The 12,299-nt window shown below is 52.4% G+C and overlaps 1 protein-coding gene across 1 annotated transcript; it reads left to right on the top strand.

Annotated features, from left to right (window-relative positions):
- Positions 1-296: 296 nt before the first annotated feature.
- Positions 297-12,299, top strand: Kcnn1 (potassium calcium-activated channel subfamily N member 1). Its single transcript, XM_051178129.1, has 8 exons — positions 297-701; positions 1,000-1,095; positions 2,288-2,706; positions 4,662-4,803; positions 6,468-6,578; positions 7,939-8,066; positions 9,560-9,629; positions 11,868-12,299. The coding sequence occupies exons 1-8, from the start codon at positions 306-308 to the stop codon at positions 12,111-12,113; spliced, it is 1,608 nt and encodes a 535-aa protein (XP_051034086.1). The 5' UTR covers positions 297-305; the 3' UTR covers positions 12,114-12,299.

The following is a 12,299-nucleotide window of genomic DNA, read 5'->3' as shown; positions in this document are numbered from 1 at the left end:
CTGCTGCCAATTCAGCAGCTTGAGGGGTAGGGTGTTCATGGAGCAGGGTGGGTACAGGGCACACTAGTTTCTGCCAGGCTAGTAGTACTAGGGAGCCATATCAGGCTCTTGAGCAGAAGGTATACACTGACTTGAGCACTTTTCAGACCGTTAGTGTGTTGTGGGTTCTCCAGGGCCTTGGGTTGTTCTGGAATGGCCATGGAGATGTTCACTGTTTTCTGTCTCCACAGGTCTGTTCTGGTGCCCTGCTGCTGAGCCATGCCGGGCCTGCACAGGCCTGCTGCAAGTCCAGCCCAGGGAGGCAGATGGCCATGAGTAACAGCAGCCACAATGGCAGTGTGGGACGACCTCTGGGCAGTGGCCCTGAATTACTGGGCTGGGAGCCTATGGACCCTGAGGCAGGCTGCCCCCTGCAGCCTGCCCAAGGTCCTGGCCTGCAGATGGTGGCCAAGGGCCAGCCTGCTCGGTTGTCACCTGGTAACCCCAGGGGCCATCCCCAGGAGCAGGAGGAGGAGGAAGAGGAGGAAGATTCGTCCAGGCTGGATGCCAGGAAGCCCTCTACTGTCAGCCATCGCCTGGGCCACCGCAGGGCCCTCTTCGAGAAGCGCAAACGCCTCAGTGACTATGCTCTCATCTTTGGCATGTTTGGGATTGTTGTCATGGTGACAGAAACAGAGCTGTCCTGGGGTGTGTACACCAAGGTAGGCACTGCCCCCCCATCTGCTCAGCCTGGGGTTGGGGCCTCAGATGGGCCACCTGAGCAAGGACAAGGGATGGGGGAGGGGTGCTAGTAGGGTGCTGCTGTGTGCCTGGGCCAGATGTTGCCAAGAGCCACAAGGTTGTGAGACACTGGCATGTTCTCTGGTGACTGCCAGGCCCCTTACAAGGTAGCCCAAAAGCTCTAGAGACACCAAGACTTGGAGTGGGGGAAGCCATGGGGACACCCCATTTGGGTAGTGGTTGCCCCAGCGCTCTGCAGTGTCCCCTCTCTGTGTGCAGGGGTCACTGTACTCATTTGCCCTGAAATGCCTCATCAGCCTGTCCACTCTCATCCTGCTTGGCCTTGTCGTCCTCTACCATGCCCGGGAGATCCAGGTTGGTACTCAGAGGTGTGATGGGGTCAGGACTGGGGAGGCCTGTGGGATGGCACCCCACTCTCAATCCCCTCCCCCACATTTTGTACCTGTCTGTTTCCAGGGGCTTGTTTTCTGGGTTTTTTGAGACAGGGTCTCAAGTAGCCCAGGCTGGAAACAACTGATTTTTTTTTTTTTTTTTTTGGTCACTGTTTCTGGGTGCCAGGATGACAACCCGTTTTCCCCTCTAGTCACCCCACCCCCTTGATGCTGGGTGATGCCCGAGAAGCCTTCATTTCCACCTTAAGCGTTCTGACCCAAGGTGGAAGAGTGACAGCTGAGGGAGGCCCCAAAGCCACAGGTGTAGCTGTGCATTGCTGAGAATGTTCCAGAACAGGGAGTCAGGGTGAGAGCTGACAGTGATGAAGTCAGTGGTTGTCACCAAGCTCACACCCTGTCATCCACAGCCACGTCACAGCATAACTCTACCTTCCCTTCCCAGGGTCAGTGCAGCCCAGCAGAGTGTGGGGCTGTTCCCTCAGGATCTCAGGGAGGCTGCCAGTGCACCGCCCTAAGCACTGCATCACCAGACAGGGTCAGGGCAAAGTGGGATTAAAATTGTAAAGGTCCTGTTTGCAGTCCCAGTGGTCAGACCCAGGGTAGATAGCCAGCATTCTTCCACTGAGCCCAGTCTCCCTCCATCCACACTTTTTCCCCCATTTTGTGAGTGTGCACATGTGTTGGTTATTGTTTTTGAGTTTCAGGTCTTGAACTCAGGTCCTCAGGCTTGCCGCGAGTGCCTTTGATTGGTTTTGAGTTAGGACTAGAACTGAGAAACCAACCAAGTGTTGCGCATGGCACATGCCCTATCGTCCTGGCACTTTGGAGACTGAGGCAGGAGGATTGCTGATGGTTCAAGGCCAGCCCCAAATAAAACCCTGTCTCCAAAAGGCAAAACAAACCAGCCAGATGGGGTGTTCTATACCTGTCATCCCAGAATTTGGCAGGTTGATGTATGAGATCAGAACCTCAGAGTCATCATTGGCTGTATAGGAGTTCAGGGCCAGCTACATGAGACCCTTTCTCAAAAATACACAAACAAAAAAATCTTTGTGTAAAAATCTTGAGCTGGGTGAGGCTGAGGCCTAGGCCAGCATTCCCCCTGAGAGGTAGCTCCATGCTCAGGAGACCCACCCAGTGACCCCTTCCTGCAGCTGTTCCTGGTGGACAATGGTGCCGATGACTGGCGCATTGCCATGACGTGGGAGCGAGTGTCCCTGATCTCACTGGAGCTGGCTGTGTGTGCCATCCACCCAGTGCCTGGTCACTACCGCTTCACGTGGACAGCACGGCTGGCCTTCTCCCTGGTGCCGTCGGCGGCTGAGGCAGACCTGGATGTGCTGCTGTCCATCCCCATGTTCCTACGCCTCTACCTGCTGGCTCGGGTCATGCTCTTGCACAGTCGCATCTTCACTGATGCATCGAGCCGTAGCATCGGGGCCCTCAACCGTGTTACCTTCAACACGCGCTTCGTCACCAAGACGCTCATGACCATCTGCCCTGGCACTGTACTGTTGGTCTTCAGCATCTCCTCCTGGATTGTCGCTGCCTGGACAGTGCGCGTGTGTGAGAGGTGACTGACCATGGCCACCTACTTGAACCCAAACCCCAGGTCCCACCTTCCTATCCTCCAACCTTGACCCCTAGTCTCCACTTCCATCCTGTGACCCTGCATCTCTGGCTGGACCTCAGCATCTCTGGCTGAGAGCTGGGTTGTCAGCCTCAATTGTTCCCCTGGAGACCCATCCATCACTCTATCCCTGACCACCTCCAGGCATCCCATGCTGGCCTCTGAAATCAGGCCAGCAGAAGGAGCCTTAGACTCAGAGCTGTCCCTCACCCCTGGTTCCTGCCCTGACACCCCACTCTTGTTTCTGGGGGTCCGGGGTAGGACTCAGGGCTGGGGCCACCAGGGACAGGCTCAAGTTTAATGTTAACTTTCCCTCCCTCTAATCTCTGGCCTTCTGGACCCTAGAGGGAACATGTGAGTCCCACCCTCAGCTGAGCTGCCGCCAGCCCCTCCACCCCACAACGATCCCCATGACTGCAGTCACTGAGCTACCACTATGGTTCCCAACAGCCAAGAGTTTAAGATTATTTGTGAGGGAGGGAAGCTGGCATCCAGGATGGGCCTGGCTGGAGACAAGGGACACCCCAGAGCCCAGGGTCTTTTCAGCTAGGCTCTGAGAACCAGGGGTCCCAGGTCACCCATAGGTCTGGCTGGGGGCGTGGAGTAAGGGAACCTGTAGAGGACACTGAAGTCCTCAGGGGTCATAGGACGCGCCTGGGGTCCCTAGCCTGCCTGACTGGAGACAGGTATGGCTGGGCTTTATCGGCACAGGGGTGCTTTGGTGGCTGTGAGATCCATTTGTTGCACTGTGCCTAGTTGGAAAAGGCCCAGCTTCCCATGCTCACCCCATCTTCCCGCCAGCTCCCTGGGAGTTTGATGCACCTGCTGCTATTCCTGTCCTCTAACCCCACTGATCAGTGACCTCAGGGCTCTCCTCACACCTGTCTGAGCTGGGGGCCCAGAAGAGGGAGCACAAAGCTCATCTTAAATACCAGGCACTGCTGCTTGCTCTGACCCCACAGCCCTGTCCCTACATGTCCCATCTCCACACCTGGGTCACCCTGAAGCATCCCGTGGCAGTGGCTTGAAATAGGGACACGGTCTGTCATCTCAGCACTAGGGAGATGGAAGCCGGAAGATCAGGGGCTCATCCTTCACTGCATAGCAAGCTTGTGAGCCAGCCTGGGCTACATGACACCCAGTCTCAAAAAGGAAAAAAACTAATTATAGAATGATCTCTGGCGGCAGTTGTAGCGTACACCTTTAACCCCAGCACTCAGGAGGCAGAGGCAGGTGAATCTCTGTGAATTTGAAGCCAGACTGTTCTACAGAGCAAGTTCCATGGCAGGCTGCAAAGCTACATGAAGAAGCCCTGTCTTGAAAAGCAAAAACCAGAATGATCTCTGGAGAATTTGGGATTGTGATTAAGTCCCTTACCACCATCCCCAGAGCCACCTTCCTGCCATGCCAGCCCCAGGTTGGGTATCCAATCTCTATAGCTCTAGTAGGTGGGATCTCAGCCGGCCTTTCCAGCAGAGCTCTGCTCTCCAGGGTCTCCCGTCCCACATCCAAGGCTGCAGGCTGGGGACAGCCTGACCCTCAGCACCCCTTCCCCTCTCCTCTCCTACAGCCACCTGCTGGCTTCAGTGTCCCCAGTCCTCTTTAGTCAGGCCTCACTGGCTATGTGGGAAGTCTTCCCTATGCAGCTGTGCATTTGGGTCATCCTCGGTACTGTCGTGGGGTTAGGGAGAGCAGACACGGCAGGGAGAGGCTGGAAGGTCCATGAGGAAGGACGGCAAGGAGCTCCTATCCCAGCTTGTACCAGGGCCTTTATCACTCAGCCCCCACCCCATTCCCTTAGCATCCAGGGACAGACGAGCCCCAAAGTTCTGTTCCCCTTGCTAGATGAAGGTGGTTAGGGCGGTGTGGATGACCAAGCTGTCTATCCCCAACCCCAGGTACCATGACAAGCAGGAAGTGACCAGCAACTTCCTGGGAGCCATGTGGCTCATCTCCATTACCTTTCTGTCCATCGGCTATGGAGACATGGTCCCACACACCTACTGTGGGAAGGGCGTGTGTCTGCTTACCGGCATCATGGTGAGTGATAGCTCCTGGCCACCTGCACCCCAGAGTTAGGGCCCTTGCTCCTTATTTTGCTATGCATGCTGCAAGGTTTTGCTTAGTGAATTCTGAGGCCCCCTCACCATACCTAGAGGCCCTAGCTGCCCCCACATCTGATTTCAGGGAGCCTGCATGGCTCATTGGAACCTCTGCAAGTTTGTCTACAAGGACTTTAGAAGCCCAGGCAGAGAAAGCTTCTACCTTTGGTAGATGTGGGCCACTTGGAATATCAGCTTCATTAATCTGATTTGAGCAAACTTTTTATTTTTGTCTTTGTTTGAGACAGGGTCTCACTGTGTAACACAGAGATCTATCTGACTGTGTGTGCTTCCTGAGTGCTGGAATTAAAGGTATACACCATTGTCACAGGCTAAGCAGCAGTCTTCTGAGCCCCTGACAGTCTGGACCCTCAGGTCCCATTCTTGTTGAAGTACAGTGACCTATTCTTGCACAAAGAGGGTCATGAGATGGGCATGCCAGCACACACCTGCCATCCCAGTTGGCATTTGGGAAGCTGAGACAGGAAGATGGACCTTCCATGCCACTTTGGGTACCTTGCAAGATTCTGTCTCAAAACAAAAATAACTCATGTTCCCCTTTCTCCCCAAAAGCCTTCCTGGCATTGTTGCTAATTTACTGGCCAGGTTCCACCCAGGAGAAAGGAAAAACTAAGCATGGTCTCTGGCCCACCCTCCTGGAGCCCCAAGCAGAAGCCTTCTAACCTGGAGAGGCATGGAGGGAATACAAAACTACATTTTCTAATGAGCCAGCCTCCTTCCAGGAAGTTCTGTGGTTAGCCACAATCCCTTAAATGGACACAGATTTAAAAGCATGACCACCAGGCACAGTGGTGCACACCTTTAACCCCAGCACTCAAGAGGCAGAGGCAGGCAGGTCTCTGAGTTCCAGGCCAGCCTGGTCTACAAGTGAGTTCCAAGACAGCTAGGGCTACACAGAGAAACCCTGCCTCAAAAAACAAACAAAAAGGTATGACTCCTTCCAGAAAATTCTAACTAGCAGCTTGAGTCAAACCCCAGGCCCCGATTTTGACCGTCTTTCTGTGGCCCAGGCAGTCCTCTCGTCTCCTCGTGTGCCACGCACACCGCCTGGCTTCTGCTCCCTCCTCTCTTCTGTCACCCTTCTCTCTCTGGGCACAGGCAGCCACACTTTCGTCTTCCTCATATCCAGCACCCACCATTTTCTCCTTGAATCTGATGCCGCTGTGCCTGGCCTTTTAGTAATTATGACTCATGACTGTATGTTCTTCCATGCATGTGTGGATCTTTTCCCTGTTCTTTGCCCACACACACTTTTCCAGCAAGTTGCTTTGACCTTGTCAGTATGACTTTTCCCCAAAAGAGGCTTCTGGGTCCTTCAAAGACTAACCCTGACCAGGAATGAGAGAGACTCTTCAGGGCGGTTTCTGTACTCTGCCTGCCCTGTCTGGGCTCAGCACCTGCCTCCATCCTGTGCCATTAGTCCCCTGGGGTATTGGCAGTGCCCTGTTTCATTGTGGCAGTGTCCCCTTCCCCTCTTTCTTGTGTCCCCATCCCACTGTGGCAAAGGGGCAGGACCCAGGGAGGGCTTCCTGAAGGAGGGTGTACTTGGCATTGGGACTGACATGTCCTTACCCCACACAGGGAGCAGGCTGCACTGCGTTGGTGGTGGCTGTAGTGGCCAGGAAGTTGGAGCTCACCAAGGCTGAGAAACACGTGCACAACTTCATGATGGACACACAACTCACCAAACGGGTGAGCTCCTCCCTGCAGGCCTCAGCCAGTGGGTGACACACTCCTGTCTCTGTGGGACACCACAGCAGCTATTCCAGAGCTGTTCCAGGCTCAGCATCATGTCCACATGTGTCAAGTGTTCTGTGTTGCAGGAGACATTCAAAAGAGTCACTCCAGAACATAATTCAGGCTCTCTGGCAGCAGGAGGAACAGTTTCTGTGAACTGAACCATGAACCTCTATTCAGAAGATACTTACTGACTGTGCTTGGGGCACAATATGTTTCTCATACCAAAGTCCCTTTGACTTAGCTATATGCTCTCTGAAGGAAACCATCACACCCCCACAGCCTTTAGTCCTTATTGAGTACTGTGTACAGGGCCCTCCTGTGCAAGACCTCCAAATGCGCCTGGATAGTCTTGTGGCCAAAGTCTTGTAATACATAGAAAACCCCTTCAGAACAACTCTATAAAGCATAGAAAACAATCACTCTCCTCTACATGGTTTCTTCAAGGTCTAGGTACTTTCTATAAATGTGAATATACTCTACTGTTACCCCAGTACAGTGGGAAACAATTGTTACATTCTAATGTTTACCCTAGATACACTGACTACTAGATTCCCACTACACAAGTATCTGCAGCTCAGAGGATACAGGGCCACATGTACCAGCTTTGGACCAAGCTGCTAAGTGCACACCATGAACTTTTCAGCGTTTGCACCTTGCCCTCTCCATGCCTCAGGTTCCTCGACTATAAAATGAATGAGGGCCTGGAGCCCAGTTGTCAGAGAGCTTGTCTAGCATGCACAGAGCACTGGATTCCACCCAGCACGACATGAACCAGGCATGGTGGCCCAGGCCTGTCATCCCAGCACTCAGGAGCCAGAAGCAGGTGATTAAGGCCATCCTCAGCTACACAGTGAGTTTCAGGCTAGCCTGGGCTACATGAGACCCTGTAAACCAGTGGTTCTCAATCTTCCTAATGCTGCGACCCTTTAACAGAGTCTCTCATTAGTTATGGTGACCCCTCCCAACCATGCAATTATTTTTGTTGCTACTTCATAGCTATAATTTTGCTACTGAACCATAAAGTAAATATGGGTCATAAAGTCAATATCTGTTTCCCAAAGGGGTTGCGATCTACACAGAGAGAACCACTGCTGTAAAGGGAAGCTACTATATGGGGGTTGCTACATCCCCACTTTCAGTATTGACAGTCTGACACCCATGTGACATTACAGGGACATGCAAACATGCCTCTGGCTCACAGTGTAGGGAACCCCAACAGATGGTTCTTGGATTTCTAGAGTTTTTAGAAATTTGCATAAGGTTTGGGTCATCTGATAACAACCCTAAAGAACTGTTCTCTTCTGCTCCCCAGGTCAGAAACGCAGCTGCAAATGTTCTCAGGGAGACATGGCTTATCTACAAACACAGCAGGCTAGTTAAGAAGCCAGACCAAGGCCGGGTTCGGAAACACCAGCGTAAGTTCCTCCAAGCCATCCATCAGTAAGTGTGGTACCTTCACAGTTCCTTTCCCTGTGCCCCTGGCTCTCAGGCAGCCACTCATGGCTATACCCTAGAGCTGACCCGAAGGAATGTTCCAGAATGTTTGAAAATATCTCAGAAAAGGAAAGGGGGATTTGCTGAGAGGTAGTGTGTCCAAATAGATGAGTCTCTGTGTGAGTCTGTGCGCTGGGGCACTGGCACTCTGACATAGATCGCCCTGTACCTCCATGGCCTTTTCCTGAATGCTACAGCAATTATCAAAGCCAAACAAGGTTTGGATTAGGTGGTGGCACATGCCTTTAATCACAGCACTTGGGAGGTGGAGGCAGGAGGATCTCTGAGAGTTTGAGGCCAGCCTGATCTACACAGTGAGTTCCAGGGAAGCCAGGACTACACAGAGAAACCTTGTCTCAAAAAACCAAAAACAAAGCAAAACAAAAAAAATAGATTAGGGCCAAGAGAGGGGAGGGGTGTGGACTGGATCCGAGGTGGAGGTGAGGGGGGTGGGGGTGGCCATGCCAAGGATGGTGCAAAGCCTAGGCTGAGACAGGGAGGTACGGAGGCCAGCATGGGCAGGGGGTGCACTGAGTAGGAGAGCCCCCACAATGGAAGTAGTGTCTGAGTTCTAGGGAAATCAAATAATAATAAAACCAAGAAATGAAAAGTTCTGGGGAAAAAAAAAAAAAAGAGGGCATATGTGCCTTGGGTTGGGTCTGAATCTTTCCAGTCTATAGAGACTGCATCCCAGCTCTCCATCCACAGGCTCCCTGCCCTGGATGTGTTCTGCCTGTCTGCCACCCTGCCTCTCTTTCCTTTACTTTATGTTTTGCCTGTGATGCTATAATGCTCAGTGGGTGCCAGGGTCAGATCCTGGGCTTAGGAGGCAGTCACACCCTCTGGGGGGTATTTAGCTGCAGAATGTGGTACAGAGAGGATGGAATCTGCCCCAGCAGCCCTTCTGGGGGAACAGCTCCTCATGGGTCAAGGGCACCATGCCTGACCAGCAGTCAAGGGGTCAAGTCCTGATTGTGTGCTGACCCCTGTGGTGCTGCCCTTGGCCATCTCAGCTTCCTTGTCAGGGTGTTTCCTGAACAAGTTGCCCTTGGAGGTGAGGTACCTGACACTTAACCCTCTCAGGCTGCAGAATGAATGATGGGCAGTGCCTGGGGATGCTGGTGGGCAGGCACTCAGCATGTTGCTACATGGGATTAAAATTGCTTTGTGTTTTTTCTTCCTCTTTCTTTTTCTCTGCTTTTCCGGCTCCTGCCAGGGCTCAGAAGTAAGTCTTGGGCTTATTGGAAGACTGGGGGACTCATGATGCCCATGGGGAGGGGCACAACACAGGTGTGTCCTAGTGGGCAGAGACAATGTTCATCCTGAGGGTAAGGTGTGTCCAGGTCCTTGATCTGATCTAGATCAGACTTGCAGATGCATCCCACTCTCAGCCTTGTAACCTGCTGTAGCCTGACATACCCTCACTTCTGTCTCCCCAGGCTGCGGAGTGTGAAGATTGAACAAGGGAAAGTGAATGATCAGGCCAACACGCTGGCCGACCTTGCCAAGGTAAGCATTGGGCAGGACAGGAGGGAGGGGAGAGGAGGGGAACCAGAGGATAGGGTATCCTATCAGAGGAGGATGGGAACCCACAATGTAGCATCAAGTGTTTAAATTCACAATTAACAGTCATAGGATTGTAAACCAGGAACTCCTGGCTCCTCCAGATGCTGAGACAGGAGGATCCCTTGAGACTAGGAGGTCAGAAATAGCCTAGGAAACATAGAGATCCAGTGTTGAACATATAGACAGCTTAGGATTCTAGTCAGGTCTCCATCTCCCAAGCCACAGCCACAGCCCCTCACTGGGGGATTCTAGGCAGGGCTCCACTCCTGAGCCACACCCCTAGTGTAAGCATTGCAGCAGCTCAGATGGGATGGGGATGGATTCTGGCACTCAGGAGCCAAAGAATACTGAGTGTTACAGCTGGGATGGAAAGGTATTCTGGCACACGGGAGCCCAGGAATACCACAGTCACAGTAAATGTAGCAGCTTACAGCCCTGCTCCAGGGAAAGGCTTCCCCTGTTTATCAGCTCTGCTCCAGCAAGGGAGGTCTTCCCCAGCCAAGTTGTTACAGTTCAGCTCTGATCCAGAACTGTAACAATTCTGTTTTTCTAGTGGAGGTGTAACAACTCTGCTTCACTAGGGGAAGGTTTCCCCAGCAAAAGTGTTACAGCTCCTCCATGCTCCATTCAGGGGAAGGAAGGTCTCACCCAAACCTCATCCAAGAGATTTATTGGGAGGGAAGAATCCAGGAGAGTTGCCGTCCTCTGTTAGAGTAGCAGAGGATAGCCAGGCAGGCAGACAGCCACAAGCTGAACAGACACAGGGTTTATGTAGGGTTTCTTAGGGGGTGGTGTTTCTCCAGGAGCTCAGACTGGCTAGATCTCGTTCTCAGTGATTGGTTGGTTTTCTGCACAGGTTTAGAGTCAGATTTGGCTCTGGTTTCAGGGCTAAAGTGTGTTTCCTTCACTGGTCCCTTTTAGCCTTTTGGCTCTAATTGTAGGGCCAGGATGTATTTCTTTCACTGGCTGTGATTCCAGGGACAAAGTGTGTTTCTTTGGCACTGGTTTCAGGGCCAGGATGCATTTTTTTTTTTTGGTTTTGGTTGCAGGGCCAAAGTGTGTTTTTTTTGGCTCTGCTCGGTATTTTTTTTTTTTTGTCTGGCCCTTTTCCCCCACACCCAGCCAGCCCCTCACTGGGGGATTCTAGGCAGATCCACCTCACAGCCCAGTTCTACCCAGTAATATTTTCTGAAGTTATTGAATTCTTTTTGATGTTTTTGAGACAGGATGTCTTGTAGCCCAGTCTGTCCTGGAATTCACTTTGTAGCCAAGGACAACTTAGAACTACCGCTCCTGCCTCAGTTTCTAGAATTCAGGGGTGTTAGTCAAAGGTTACAGGAATCGTTAGACATTATTTATTCCAGTATTAAGAAGGTGCGGTAGGATGATTGCTTTGAATTCAAAGATGGCCTGCAGACTGTATCTCAAAATATACATACAAATAAATAAAAATAAAAAGTCAAGTTCAGTGTACTGGTGCATATCTTTAGTACCAGCACTCAGGAGGCAGAGGCAGGTGGATCTCTATGAGTTTGAGGCCAGCCTGGTCTACAGAGTGAGTCTCAGGACAGCCAAAGAAACACTGTCTTGAAAAAACAAAACTAAATAAAGAAAAAGTCAAACTGGGTCTGGTGATAAACAACTTTAATCCCAGCTCTTGGGAGGCAGAGTTTGGGAGTTCGAGGCCAGTCTGGTCTATATAGCGAATCCAGGTCAGCCATGGTGATGTCCTGTCTCAATAAATAAAAATAAAATAACAGAGAGGGTCCTGAGCCACTTGAAAGCTGGTTGCAGTTATGAGTTTCTCCAAATGTTACACCCTGGTTTATTTAAGAATGGGGACAAGTGAGGTACAGCCTGGGCAATGGGGGAGGCAGCCCTAAGGATAGTGGCTGGGTTAGAGTGGCTTGAGCTCAGTCTTTCTGTGCCTTACTGCCTAGCTGACCATGTTCACAAGACTCCTGGCTATGAGTGTGTCGCCTGTGTCGGGAGCCCCACACCTCTGGCGCCTCCTGCTGGCCAAGGCCATAGTCACATACCGGGCCAGCTCCATTCGCAGAAAGGGTTGCAGTCCTGTGCTATTTTGACCCTCATGGTGGCCCCTGGTGTCCTTAACCACCCATCCTCAGCCATTCCCTGTTCCCTGCCTTTCTCACTCTGTCTATCTCTCCATCTCTGTAGGCACAGAGCATCGCGTATGAAGTGGTGTCCGAGCTGCAGGCCCAGCAGGAGGAGTTGGAAGCACGTCTGGCTTCCCTGGAGAGTCGCCTGGATGCCCTGGGTGCCTCCCTGCAGGCCCTGCCAGGCCTCATTGCCCAAGCCATATGCCCTCTGCCACCTCCCTGGCCAGGGCCTGGCCACCCAGCCCTAGCCACCCAGAGCCTGCCAGGCCACTGGCTGCCCACTGTGGGGTCGGACTTCGGGTGACTGCCTGCTGGTCACCAGACTGCTAAATCTTGGCCATCATGTGGCCTCAGCTAGTTCCTCATCGTTCTGGAGCTCTGGATTTGCAAGCCTGGGAGGAGTTGAGCCAAGAGAACTGGCATTCATTCCCCTGAGACTGGACCATGGGATCTTGCTGGGCCCTTAGCTGTCCTAAGCCCCAGGAGGGCA

The sequence above is a fragment of the Phodopus roborovskii genome, unplaced genomic scaffold (genome assembly GCF_943737965.1).
Source record: "Phodopus roborovskii unplaced genomic scaffold, PHOROB, whole genome shotgun sequence".
In the NCBI taxonomy this organism is placed as follows: domain Eukaryota; kingdom Metazoa; phylum Chordata; class Mammalia; order Rodentia; family Cricetidae; genus Phodopus; species Phodopus roborovskii.
This window is presented reverse-complemented; position numbering and strand designations above follow the sequence as displayed.

What these genes read in the sequence shown, in the direction of transcription:
- Kcnn1 (XM_051178129.1), top strand. Translation starts at nt 306, where the DNA reads ATGGCCATGAGTAACAGCAGCCACAATGGCAGTGTGGGACGACCTCTG. An exon ending in ACCATGCCCGGGAGATCCAG is followed by an intron (nt 1,096 to 2,287) that starts GTTGGTACTCAG and finishes CCCTTCCTGCAG; the next exon opens with CTGTTCCTGGTGGACAATGG. An exon ending in CGCTGGCCGACCTTGCCAAG is followed by an intron (nt 9,630 to 11,867) that starts GTAAGCATTGGG and finishes CCATCTCTGTAG; the next exon opens with GCACAGAGCATCGCGTATGA.